Source organism: Toxorhynchites rutilus, chromosome 3 (genome assembly GCF_029784135.1).
Source record: "Toxorhynchites rutilus septentrionalis strain SRP chromosome 3, ASM2978413v1, whole genome shotgun sequence".
In the NCBI taxonomy this organism is placed as follows: domain Eukaryota; kingdom Metazoa; phylum Arthropoda; class Insecta; order Diptera; family Culicidae; genus Toxorhynchites; species Toxorhynchites rutilus.
The window spans coordinates 241,950,493-241,963,953 of NC_073746.1; the positions used below are offsets into that span (position 1 = coordinate 241,950,493).

General features: G+C 36.7%; 1 protein-coding gene across 1 annotated transcript in view; it reads right to left on the bottom strand.

Annotated features, from left to right (window-relative positions):
* LOC129776456 (arrestin homolog) overlaps positions 1-13,461 on the bottom strand; it is a 199,114-nt gene that overhangs the window by 24,237 nt on the left and 161,416 nt on the right. The window contains exons 6-8 of the mRNA XM_055782113.1: positions 13,326-13,446; positions 12,073-12,220; positions 11,447-11,886 (exon numbers count right to left, since the gene is read on the bottom strand). Of these exons, the coding sequence (XP_055638088.1) occupies positions 11,447-11,886; positions 12,073-12,220; positions 13,326-13,446 (709 nt within the window). The remainder of the gene's footprint in view (positions 1-11,446; positions 11,887-12,072; positions 12,221-13,325; positions 13,447-13,461) is intronic.

The following is a 13,461-nucleotide window of genomic DNA, read 5'->3' on the forward strand; positions in this document are numbered from 1 at the left end:
TGTTCCTCTAATTTTTTTTGTCGAGAGTAAATAGAAGATATATGAATGCGTTATTCCGTCTGAAAATCCTTTTCCACTTTCGAACAAAAATCAATTTCGTTAGCGCCAACATCAACTAACTAACAACGCTTAGCTAATTGTGTAACATATGGGAAGTCAATTTTCCGAATTTTCCGATTTTTCTCTCCGCTATATTGATCTACGGGAATAGACGAATAAAACGAAATATAGATGACTCAAATTGAACCATTTCTTCCTCGGGTTTTCCATTTTTATTTACAGATATAAGATATGGAAATGCGTTATTTCGCCTGAAAATCCATTTCCACTTACGAACAAAGATCAATTTCGATAGCGCAAACATCGAATGGACTAACAACGCGTATTATGATGTAGTTTTCGAACATATGGGAATTCAATTTTCCGAATTTTCCGACCTTTTTTCTTTCCACTATATTAATCCACGGTAAGAGACGAATACAACAAAATACAGGAGGCTAAAATCGGACCATCCCTTCTTCGGGTTTTCCACTTGCCAACAGATTTGGCCATTTTTATTTATATAGATTATAGATCGAATATACAGCTATATCCGATGAGTATCCAAACTAAACTCAATAATAGTGCAGTGTTTTCCCGACTTCTGCAGTCCTCTCCTTTACCCACAGCCCACGTCAACGGTCAATCACGAAACCTGTGCTCTCTTTCTTAGGTGTATCTGCTAACAGCCGTTTTTGTGCCTGCACTTGCCTGCACATCGTTCGGAAGTACACCCTCTCAAGAGGGGTTTGTTTTAACTTTTTATTCCGCTCCGACTGCTTCCGTACTCCTTCGTTAAATCCATTAGGGTGTAATTATATTAAAGCAGCCGCGTTGGCCAGACGTTCCCCGGCTAAACTCTGTGTGTTTGTACAATTAGTCTTAATGTTATGGGATTTTGGTGTTTATTTCTCAAACTGGCCAAACAAAATCCCGGGAGGGTTTTTTTTCTCTGTGCTTCGTGGTTCACAGGTGGTTTGGCAAACGTCCTTCAATCTACGGAGACGCTTTGTTGGTTGTTAATTATTTTTTGTGCGCCGCAATGGAGTTTCGCGGTGTTTTGAATTGGATCGTTTGCGAATTTTATTTATCGGTGTTTATACGTTTTTCTTCATTATGATCATATTTTTTCATTGGTTTGGAAGACTACACTTACTTAGCCTAGGTTTGGAAGACTAAGACTTACTTTTGACAAGAAGGTATTAGTAAAATAAAAATCTGAAAATTGGACATATAAGAAATAATGGAACTCGTAAGAAATCGAGTTATAAGACTATATCTGGATAGATTGCTGTTTGGATCAATTGAATCAAACTATTTTTACGCATCCATCAGAATTAAGAAAAAACATATTTTTGTTATTTGTTATTGCGAAATGTTAAGAATTATCTGAAAGCGCCAAATCCCACGTTTTTAATGGCCCTATTTGTGCTCCTCTAATTGTACCGACCAAAAACAGCGAAATATAATTTGAATACATCAATACTACTGCGAACACAGTTATCCACCGTCCATATCATTCTATTCAAGGGGAATATGAAACTCACTTTAGTCAACCTCAGTCTCGAACCAGCTAGCGAGCAGACAACTGGCTTTGCTAATGCTGAAATCATATACCACGGTTTTGCTTGAAACAATCGAAATATCGCACACTGTTCAGTTCTTGAAGAGAAGCGAAACATTTTGTCGCACCCCTGTGTCGCACCCATGTGTTATTCCCCGTCAGTCAGTATCCATAGAATTGCCACGCTGCGAAGCGACCAACCATTTTTATAATGGGAAATTGTTAACCAGTTTTCCCGAAGAACCCGAAAATAAGCTGGACAAACCAAAAACAGTCAATTTTGTCTGATTTTTCAGAAAATAGCCTGATTTTCCCTGATTTTTGTACTTTTTACTTTTTGAATGAAAATTATTAGCGAAAAATACACTGAGATCCCTCTCAATGTTCTCTTGGTTGAAAATAATGCTTACTTTAAATTAAAATCCCCTGATAAAAATCTGTAATTAACATTTTCATCAATATGTGTGATCGTTGCAAATCGACTGGATAAGTTTTTGTCGAATAATTAAATAAGTGAAAATCCCGAATCATTTTCATTACGCACAAATGTTTCAAAACAGTTAAATAATTTCATGAAATTAGAATAACCGACGAATTTAAGAAATAACAACATTACCTTGTGTCTGTATGGGTAGCGGCAAAGTTATTGATGAAGGAGTACGTTTCTGACTGTAATAAATATGAACAATCAAAAGATGCCTGCGAAATTCTTTCAATGACAAAACATCAGCTATGCTATGCTCTATCCGAGAAAACAAACATGTTCTGGGAGGATATACATATACAACGCCCTGTGTTTATACTTCGTCTCTGCCGCAATGTGTTCTATGCCACCGTTTACCAAATAGAAGGAGTTAATGTATCGGTTCTTTTTAGAACTATTTAAAAAAAGTTTCCGCTGTGGACTTGCAAATTCAAGCATTCAAGCAGAGTCGATGTAGAGTAATCAATAATGTCATTTACACCTCTTTCATTTTGACCCTCAATTTCGAAATAATGAAAACAAGTTTATTTTTGTTATTTTTTTTTTGCCGGGGAGAGATTGTGTGAATTTGTGTTAGGCTGTGATGACTTTTTCCGATCGATCAATCAATTTACGTTCATTCGTGCGTTGTTTCCGGGTTACAAATAGCTTCAAAGTGCAGCGAATTTTAAGTCGGATGTGAGGAAAAATGTTTCAGCGGTGGGAGCTGTATTCATTGGTGAGAAACTGTTATGGTCTCCGTCGTCACCATACAACCGCTACGGTTCGGATTTTCTGTTGCCGTTTCGCAAAACGTGCTGCATTGTATAATTTGTAGATTATTTGTTTGGGAACGATGCCTTTGGGGGCGTTAGTGATTTACTTTTGCTGTAAGGTACTGAAAAACTACTTTATTTAAGATATTTAAGGGGGTAGTATGGAAACTTGAAAAAGAAATTTCTGGCCTAAAATGTTCTCTGAGACGTTTCAAAGTTACAATCCAATGAGTGGACCTGAGTCTTTGCGTGAGGAGCGCGGATCAAAAATTTAAAACACGTTTTTCTCGAAACCATGTTTTGCAAACTGGTGGGGGTTCTACCTCCGGAACGGTCCATTCGATTTTGATGAATAAATTTTTGCCAGATTCTCTACTAAATTTCCTGTCATCGTACGTAGGATTTTTCTTTGATATTTTCAAAAATAAAATTATGGTGAATGTTTTTGTATCGATTATTGAGGCAATAACGCAATTTTTTTTACAGATGTCGCCATTTAACCAAAAATCAATATTTTGAAAAAATGCTACGTACGATGACAGGAAATATATCCGTACGAAAAAAACCATTGGTTGAAATCGGTCCACTAGAAAAACTTGTAGGACTCCCACCAGTTTACAAGGTTTTGGTTGCGAGGGTTCAACAAACCGGTTGCGGCTATTCCGGGGACGGCCCAATTGATACAATTTTTTTGTTTGTTAAGCAATATATACCTGATTAAACTGTGATATCAGATTAATTATAGTAATTTATTTTCTCTTTGAAAAAAATAGCGAAAATCACATACTTTGTATGTTGTTCATATTGTACTACCCCCTTAATAAGCTCAGTATTTTAGTGTCGCTCTAAATTAGTGGTAGGGGAGGTGGGGGCAGAGATGCCAATCTTCCTGATTTTTCAGGATTTCCCAGACTTTTTAGCGCGCTCCCTGATATCCTGACGAACACTCAATTTATCCTGATTTTTCTGAAATGATCCTGATTTTTCCTGATTTTCGTACTCTTTACATTATTCGTAATGAATATATTGGTTTCCATGTCAAAGTTTTCTGTCATGATAGTTCTCCGGTTCGCACTTATATTCTTACATTAAGTTATGCTCCCTAGACGCAAAGCTGTATTTATTTTTTCATCTCTACCCTCAATTGTTTCGTGGCTTTCCAAAACTGACGAATTTGTGAAATTACAACGAGATTAAGTTTGAAGAACAACATTGCCTTATTGAGTATAATGCGTATGTAGATGTATCCCCAGAGTTATTAATGTAGGAATTCGTTTACTCAATTACTCAATTACTCAAGGGAAAATTTTAAAATCTACAGTCAATATAAAAAGATTTTATATGTAATTTGTTCGTCTGATTCGAAGTAGAATCAACTTTAATGATGGGACTATGGTAAATATATCTAAAGGGTGTGTCACCACAAATTGCATCACGGAAAAAACGCTGTAGAAATTTAATTTTTAGGAATTATATCTTCAGCTTTCGCTTATAATCAGATAAGAGTGTATAGATCACGTTGGCCATGCTTCACTGTCAATGTTTCGTAAATTTGAAAAATGTCGTCGAACGAAAAAGAGCGTCGTGAATTAATCCTGCGCACTCATTTCGAGAATCCGGAGTTGTCACATCGGGACATCGGTAAGATGCTGGGAATCGTCCAATCCACGGTCAGCAGAGTACTAACACGATACTTCGAGAACCTAACCATCGACCGGAAGGTGAAGAACGGCAAAAATGGATGCTCCGTCAGTGAAAAAGATCACAAGCGCGTAGTTAAGCAGATTAGACGTGATCCGAGAAGTTCGGTCCGGGATGTCGCCAATAAGCTGAATTTGTCAAGTTCATTCGTCCAGCGGACCAAGCAGCGGGATGGCCTGCGTACATACAAGGTTCAGAAGGCTCCTAACCGCGACGAAAGGCAAAACATGGTGGGGAAGACGCGAGCCTGGAAGCTGTACACCGAAATGCTGACGAAGCCGCATTGCCTGGTAATGGACGACGAAACCTACGTCAAAGCGGACTTTCGTCAGCTGCCGGGCCTGTTGTTCTTCTCCGCAGAGGACAAATTCAGCATTCCGGAGGAGATTCGCAAGCAGAAACTATCCAAGTTTGCCAAAAAGTACATGGTGTGGCAAGCGATCTGCTCTTGCGGAAAGCGGAGCGCCCCCTTCGTGATGACCGGCACGGTAAACGGGCAGGTTTACCTTAAGGAGTGCCTACAGAAGCGCTTACTACCACTATTGAAGCAGCACGAGAGCCCGACCATCTTCTGGCCGGATCTCGCTTCGAGCCACTATTCAAAGGACGTGTTGGAGTGGTACGAAGCCAACGGGGTCACCTTCGTGCCAAAGGAAATGAACCCGCCCAACGCGCCGGAGCTTCGCCCAATAGGGAAATATTGGGCGATTATGAAGCAGGCCCTCCGGAAGAACCCAAAAGTTGGCAAATCGGAGGCGGACTTCAAGATAAAATGGATTTCTGTTCAAAAAAAACTACAACCTGACGTTGTACAGAACCTTATGGACGGGGTAAAGAGGAAGGTGCGAGCATACGGGCTTGGGCTCGAAGTATGAATAAAAAGAAAATGCCAAAAGTTGTTTAATAGTTTTAATTTTACTGTCTAAAAATTTCAAATAGATCGGTCTACTGGGCGAATTTCTACAGCGTTTTTTCCGTGATACAATTTGATGTGACACACCCTTTATCACTGTACTTAATATCATAAAAATTAGGAAAAATTCAGCAAGTTTTCCACTTCTGATATTCTTCCCTCATTTGTTGAGTAAAGATTATTTCCAAAGCATGGACGATGAATTCAGTGAAAATTTGAATATTGATTTCTCTGCAATTGACTGTAGTGATGCTGTAATTTTTTCGGAAAAAAATATAAACGATCAAAAGGTTACGCGAAACACTAGCATTTCCGCTTATGCGAGGATTTATACCATGCTTATTAATTCTTTTACGTATCCGGTCTTCGCCAGAAGAAAGATACACTCTATTTCTAGTGGGATTTGGAATGGATTCTGTATTATATGCTACTACCAAGCACATGTATGGCTCGCAGCGGTTTTCGACGAGGTAGCAAACATGTTCTGGGAGGATAGAATATTTAAGCTGCGTTAAAGATGGCGAACGATTGTGAAACAGAACTATGGATATAAAATTAAATTATTGTTTTTTTATTAAATCGACGCCGTCTAATTGTTAGCTGGAAGAATGACAATTAGTAATTGATAAGTCTTAGTTTAGGGTACTACAGGTCGGTCGGACTTATATACAGACTCGATTTTATATGATTCGATTATATACAATTTTGAACTCGTTTAATTGTTTTTTTTATGTTTCAAATATGACTTATTTTAAGAAAAAAATGTAACATTTCAACGTTCAAATGAAATTTTATAAGTACAGTGGATGAAAAAATCGTGATTTTTGAAGATTTTACTCGAACTTTCACCAGGAATTGTTTCTATCGATATTACAGTGAAATAAGGAAAGATAGAAGTTGGGTGTCGAAAAACAAATTGTAGAGTAGTTAGAGAGCTTAATTTAATTGATAGAAACATTCATGTTTAATATGAATTTTCGGGATAAAATTGATAATAACACATTAAAATTACTAACTTTTAAGTTTTTCACTTCCAAAATGTTATCCACTAATTTAAATGTTCCACTACTGTATCCTGTATCCTGAATTTTCTCATTATTCAAATGGAGGTAATAGAATCGTCTTACGTAGTGTATTTATGGAAGTAGAGCCAGTTTGAGAACAGCGCCCGAAACAAACAAAAGTTCTATAACTCTGTCATTGTTGAAATACGAACATATGCGTAGAAGGATTTTTCCATCAAATATGATCGTCTATAACCTCCTGAGAGATTCTGAATATTTTTTTTACGTGAGAGGAAGCAAAATTTCAAGGGAAAAGAAAAAGGAAAAAGGCAGACGGAAATAGAAAATAGGAAATAGGAAATAGGAAATAGGAAATAGGAAATAGGAAATAGGAAATAGGAAATAGGAAATAGGAAATAGGAAATAGGAAATAGGAAATAGGAAATAGGAAATAGGAAATAGGAAATAGGAAATAGGAAATAGGAAATAGGAAATAGGAAATAGGAAATAGGAAATAGGAAATAGGAAATAGGAAATAGGAAATAGGAAATAGGAAATAGGAAATAGGAAATAGGAAATAGGAAATAGGAAATAGGAAATAGGAAATAGGAAATAGGAAATAGGAAATAGGAAATAGGAAATAGGAAATAGGAAATAGGAAATAGGAAATAGGAAATAGGAAATAGGAAATAGGAAATAGGAAATAGGAAATAGGAAATAGGAAATAGGAAATAGGAAATAGGAAATAGGAAATAGGAAATAGGAAATAGGAAATAGGAAATAGGAAATAGGAAATAGGAAATAGGAAATAGGAAATAGGAAATAGGAAATAGGAAATAGGAAATAGGAAATAGGAAATAGGAAATAGGAAATAGGAAATAGGAAATAGGAAATAGGAAATAGGAAATAGGAAATAGGAAATAGGAAATAGGAAATAGGAAATAGGAAATAGGAAATAGGAAATAGGAAATAGGAAATAGGAAATAGGAAATAGGAAATAGGAAATAGGAAATAGGAAATAGGAAATAGGAAATAGGAAATAGGAAATAGGAAATAGGAAATAGGAAATAGGAAATAGGAAATAGGAAATAGGAAATAGGAAATAGGAAATAGGAAATAGGAAATAGGAAATAGGAAATAGGAAATAGGAAATAGGAAATAGGAAATAGGAAATAGGAAATAGGAAATAGGAAATAGGAAATAGGAAATAGGAAATAGGAAATAGGAAATAGGAAATAGGAAATAGGAAATAGGAAATAGGAAATAGGAAATAGGAAATAGGAAATAGGAAATAGGAAATAGGAAATAGGAAATAGGAAATAGGAAATAGGAAATAGGAAATAGGAAATAGGAAATAGGAAATAGGAAATAGGAAATAGGAAATAGGAAATAGGAAATAGGAAATAGGAAATAGGAAATAGGAAATAGGAAATAGGAAATAGGAAATAGGAAATAGGAAATAGGAAATAGGAAATAGGAAATAGGAAATAGGAAATAGGAAATAGGAAATAGGAAATAGGAAATAGGAAATAGGAAATAGGAAATAGGAAATAGGAAATAGGAAATAGGAAATAGGAAATAGGAAATAGGAAATAGGAAATAGGAAATAGGAAATAGGAAATAGGAAATAGGAAATAGGAAATAGGAAATAGGAAATAGGAAATAGGAAATAGGAAATAGGAAATAGGAAATAGGAAATAGGAAATAGGAAATAGGAAATAGGAAATAGGAAATAGGAAATAGGAAATAGGAAATAGGAAATAGGAAATAGGAAATAGGAAATAGGAAATAGGAAATAGGAAATAGGAAATAGGAAATAGGAAATAGGAAATAGGAAATAGGAAATAGGAAATAGGAAATAGGAAATAGGAAATAGGAAATAGGAAATAGGAAATAGGAAATAGGAAATAGGAAATAGGAAATAGGAAATAGGAAATAGGAAATAGGAAATAGGAAATAGGAAATAGGAAATAGGAAATAGGAAATAGGAAATAGGAAATAGGAAATAGGAAATAGGAAATAGGAAATAGGAAATAGGAAATAGGAAATAGGAAATAGGAAATAGGAAATAGGAAATAGGAAATAGGAAATAGGAAATAGGAAATAGGAAATAGGAAATAGGAAATAGGAAATAGGAAATAGGAAATAGGAAATAGGAAATAGGAAATAGGAAATAGGAGATAGGAAATAGGAAATAGGAAATAGGAAATAGGAAATAGGAAATAGGAAATAGGAAATAAGAAATAGGAAATAGGAAATAGGAAATAGGAAATAGGAAATAGGAAATAGGAAATAGGAAATAGGAAATAGGAAATAGGAAATAGGAAATAGGAAATAGGAAATAGGAAATATGAAATAGGAAATAGGAAATAGGAAATAGGAAATAGGAAATAGGAAATAGGAAATAGGAAATAGGAAATAGGAAATAGGAAATAGGAAATAGGAAATAGGAAATAGGAAATAGGAAATAGGAAATAGGAAATAGGAAATAGGAAATAGGAAATAGGAAATAGGAAATAGGAAATAGGAAATAGGAAATAGGAAATAGGAAATAGGAAATAGGAAATAGGAAATAGGAAATAGGAAATAGGAAATAGGAAATAGGAAATAGGAAATAGGAAATAGGAAATAGGAAATAGGAAATAGGAAATAGGAAATAGGAAATAGGAAATAGGAAATAGGAAATAGGAAATAGGAAATAGGAAATAGGAAATAGGAAATAGGAAATAGGAAATAGGAAATAGGAAATAGGAAATAGGAAATAGGAAATAGGAAATAGGAAATAGGAAATAGGAAATAGGAAATAGGAAATAGGAAATAGGAAATAGGAAATAGGAAATAGGAAATAGGAAATAGGAAATAGGAAATAGGAAATAGGAAATAGGAAATAGGAAATAGGAAATAGGAAATAGGAAATAGGAAATAGGAAATAGGAAATAGGAAATAGGAAATAGGAAATAGGAAATAGGAAATAGGAAATAGGAAATAGGAAATAGGAAATAGGAAATAGGAAATAGGAAATAGGAAATAGGAAATAGGAAATAGGAAATAGGAAATAGGAAATAGGAAATAGGAAATAGGAAATAGGAAATAGGAAATAGGAAATAGGAAATAGGAAATAGGAAATAGGAAATAGGAAATAGGAAATAGGAAATAGGAAATAGGAAATAGGAAATAGGAAATAGGAAATAGGAAATAGGAAATAGGAAATAGGAAATAGGAAATAGGAAATAGGAAATAGGAAATAGGAAATAGGAAATAGGAAATAGGAAATAGGAAATAGGAAATAGGAAATAGGAAATAGGAAATAGGAAATAGGAAATAGGAAATAGGAAATAGGAGATAGGAAATAGGAAATAGGAAATAGGAAATAGGAAATAGGAAATAGGAAATAGGAAATAGGAAATAGGGAATAGGAAATAGGAAATAGGAAATAGGAAATAGGAAATAGGAATTAGCGAATAGAGCGCTCAATTGGTTTCAACCAAAAGATGAGTTGATTATCTTCTCTTTGTGGTTTCCCAATCGATTATCCGCAGAATACAGATTTTATCGACCATAGCTCCAAACGGCTATCATACCCCATGCTACTGCGGATACTGGAAAGGCGTAGCGCCACAAACGCCAGCAACCGTTGTTGGCATTGCTTATTTGGCTGAATGCTGATGAACGATAAGTTGCCCTCGCCTTCCGCCCTCCACTGGAGGAAGAGTAATTCAATTTACGGCTAGCGACGAGGGATGAAATCTGATGATGTTGGCGGAATCTACCACCGACTTGGAGCGGGGCAAAAACCAAATCAAGGAAATGGAAAACGGGATACCCAAGCGAACGATGCCATCTTTTTTTTCCAAGTGGATGATTGAAATACCAATGGAACTGGAAATTACAGATAGATGGAGGAGATTTATGCTGCTAATTATCAAATCCATCCGAAGCCGATAGATTAGAATCTGTGGTGACCGAGTGGGAAGCTTTATACACACGTATATGCTGTTTGTGCGGAGAGCAAATATGATAAGAGACCAGTTCGTTTTGCTGTGGATTAGCTTCGGATTAACAAATACCGCAAAGATATGTTAAACTGTGTTTATTTTGCATACATTATCATGAATTGAAATTGATGATTTACATTGAATTAAAGTTACATGAAACGTCGACAAAAAGGTGCACAATATTTTCTGCATAGACAGTGTGGCAATTAAGTTCCGGTTTAGATCTTAAAAAGTGCTTCAAAATCAATAACATTCTGAACTAGGAACGAGTTTTTCTGGTAATAGTGTTTAATTGGTAATTCAACGCTGCTAGAATAAGATGTTCTATTGCACAAATTTTGTCGCGTCATAGTTTTATCCATTTCAAACTCATTGTCAAGCTTTTCTAATGAAGTATATTTTTCTTACAAAAACATCTATAAGAAAGCACTTTGAAAATGGGCAAAATTGACAGACTCTTAGTTATTTTAGAAGAAGTGACAGGTGGAGGTGCGGAGGCAAATTTTTCTATGCATATATGTTGATGTTTGAACAAATTCATTACATTGCTGGTGCTTGGGCTGTAGAGGGTTAATAAACATCCGGCAACAGCTTGTAAAGGAAAGATGGATATGATGCTTGAAAGTAACGTTCTCGCTGGCAGACCTAGGTCGTTCACTTCCAGTAAATACTGGGCATTGCTTTACCCACTGTGTGGTTGTTCATGACTTTGTGGGTTTTGTGGGAGGTTATGCGATACGTTGTTTATCTTCTTCCTATCTCGCTCAAAAATTCAGTTTGAGGTCAATATTTTATGGTCACGTATGTGGTAATGATTTTGATACGTGGAGTTCAGGTGGAACCATTTCTTGATTGGCATATAAGCGACGTGAAATACATTTCTAAAATTTCAAAATCTAGTCTAAAATGATTCCATATTCCTCCCTTTTTTTGAGCTACCTCAGTGCTCGTTCCGATACAGATAATACGGAATTACTAGAGATCGGCTTACCTTGTTCACATCCGTCAGCTCGATGATACCGTGCTCGCCGAACGAAGTGATCCCTCCGTTGGTACTGTCGACGCTGCTGCTGTGCCGGTGGAGGGAGGACAGTTTGAGTGATTTGGGCGAAAGTCGGATTCTCAGGGCACGGGGGATGGTGCTGTTGTGACCGCTACTGCTACTGCTAGATGTAACAATGGCGCTGTTTGACGTACTGGTGGGGGTGGTGGGATTGGTGGTGATAGTGCTACTACTGTTACTCGGCGGATCTATCGAGATGGGTGGCGATTTAGGTCCAATGCTGCCAGCTTCGCTGGTGGAGAAAGAGTTGAGGGTGGCAGTTTCCAGTGCAGACGCTTTTGAAGACTCGGGACAGATCTTGTGGATTAATCGTATACCTAGTCTCACCGTCGAGCGGCGTTGAATTCGTTCGTCGGCATAGGCTTCGGCTGAAAGAATGGATGAATGAATGAGTGAGGTGCAATCCTCTTATTGTGTACATTAATTATAACATGACATGGAAATAGGCTGACGTAGAATGAGTTTGCCATCGTTTTCAGATGATTCATCTGGCACGCTTCGTTTTATGGCACATCCCTACACCTTGAACGGACTAATTCGATCCCCGCACTTACCCGTGTATACACGCACATCATAGCTGGTCCCAATGGGAGCTCCGGTGTATCGTTTCGCTGGCAGTAGCTGGACGCTTGGTGGTGCCAGTGTGCCAATTTCCAGCGCGAAAGGAACTGCATTTTTCCCTAGCCTAACCAGTAGTGCTTCCTAGAAGGGGGATTTTATTATTCCGCATCCGTTTATTGAGGGTGACCGTTCATCGTGGGCACAGCACAAGTGATGCATAAAAAGGAATCACAATCGTGGGGAAATGAGGGAGAAAAATTAATTTCAGCATTGCTATAATAATGATCAGGGGAGCAATTGACTCGCGGTGGATGGCCATTTATATAAAAAAGCGCTGTTAGCGAAGTAAAAATCAAAAGAGACAGTGTAGTAGTATACGAAACTTATAATTGGATCAATTTTAAAAGTATTTGATGGAACGTTTCATTAAATGACACTGGCGTGATTTTTAATTCGGCGCAGAGATGAGATATGTCACGTTTTTGTCGAATTTCGATTCCTCACAAAAAGAATAACAATTGAAACAAACTGAACTTATGTTACAAATAGTTACATTGTTACATTTCTCGATTAGTGTGGACGCAAGGTATCGAAGATGGTGTTAAAAAAATAACAAATTGACAAAATTAGAAACTGTTCCGAAAAAGCCGTAATTATAAATTTTGAAGCCCGTCCAATCTAACGGCGTTGATAATTCTCCACATCTTGATAACAGCTTAATAACATTCCTGATTCTGACAAAGAAAATTTCCGACATACGAAAATCTAAATCAAATTGTCTGTTTTGTCGGTTTCTGTTTATCATTCACTCATATCTCAAAACAGAACAAAAATCATCTCACCGACTTGTGATCAAACATTCGTACATTGCCGGTAATCGATTTTTCCGATCTGTTTCTCGACCATGTTTGCTCCCTTCGTCTGCCAATTATTCTCTGCTTTTACGATGCCCATCTAATTTTACATTTCCACCCACGCATATCCACCGACGCGGCTTTTGCGAGCTAGCAGCCACCACAAACGAAGAGCCCACGTTGATGTTATCTAAAAAAAAGGAAGGAACGAGATTGGCTCGTCCTACTGTTGACTGTTTTTCCATTAGTCGCTGAAACGCTTAAACGTGTTCGCAGCATCACAAAATGTTTCCCCGCATCGCTTAGTAAATAGTAATGGGAACAGGCTTGGGCTACCACCAGACTAAGACAATTGCACTCAGGTTGAGCGAAATAAAGACGGTAATATTTACCTGCAGCGGTGTCAGCACTTCGGGTTCAGTTAACACGGGTCTAGGCCAAATTTGTTGTAAGGCGATGACGGCTTCATTGCAAAACTTCAGACCCATTACCTCCTCGTCCTCGCGACCGTAGCTTTTGGGGGCGGTG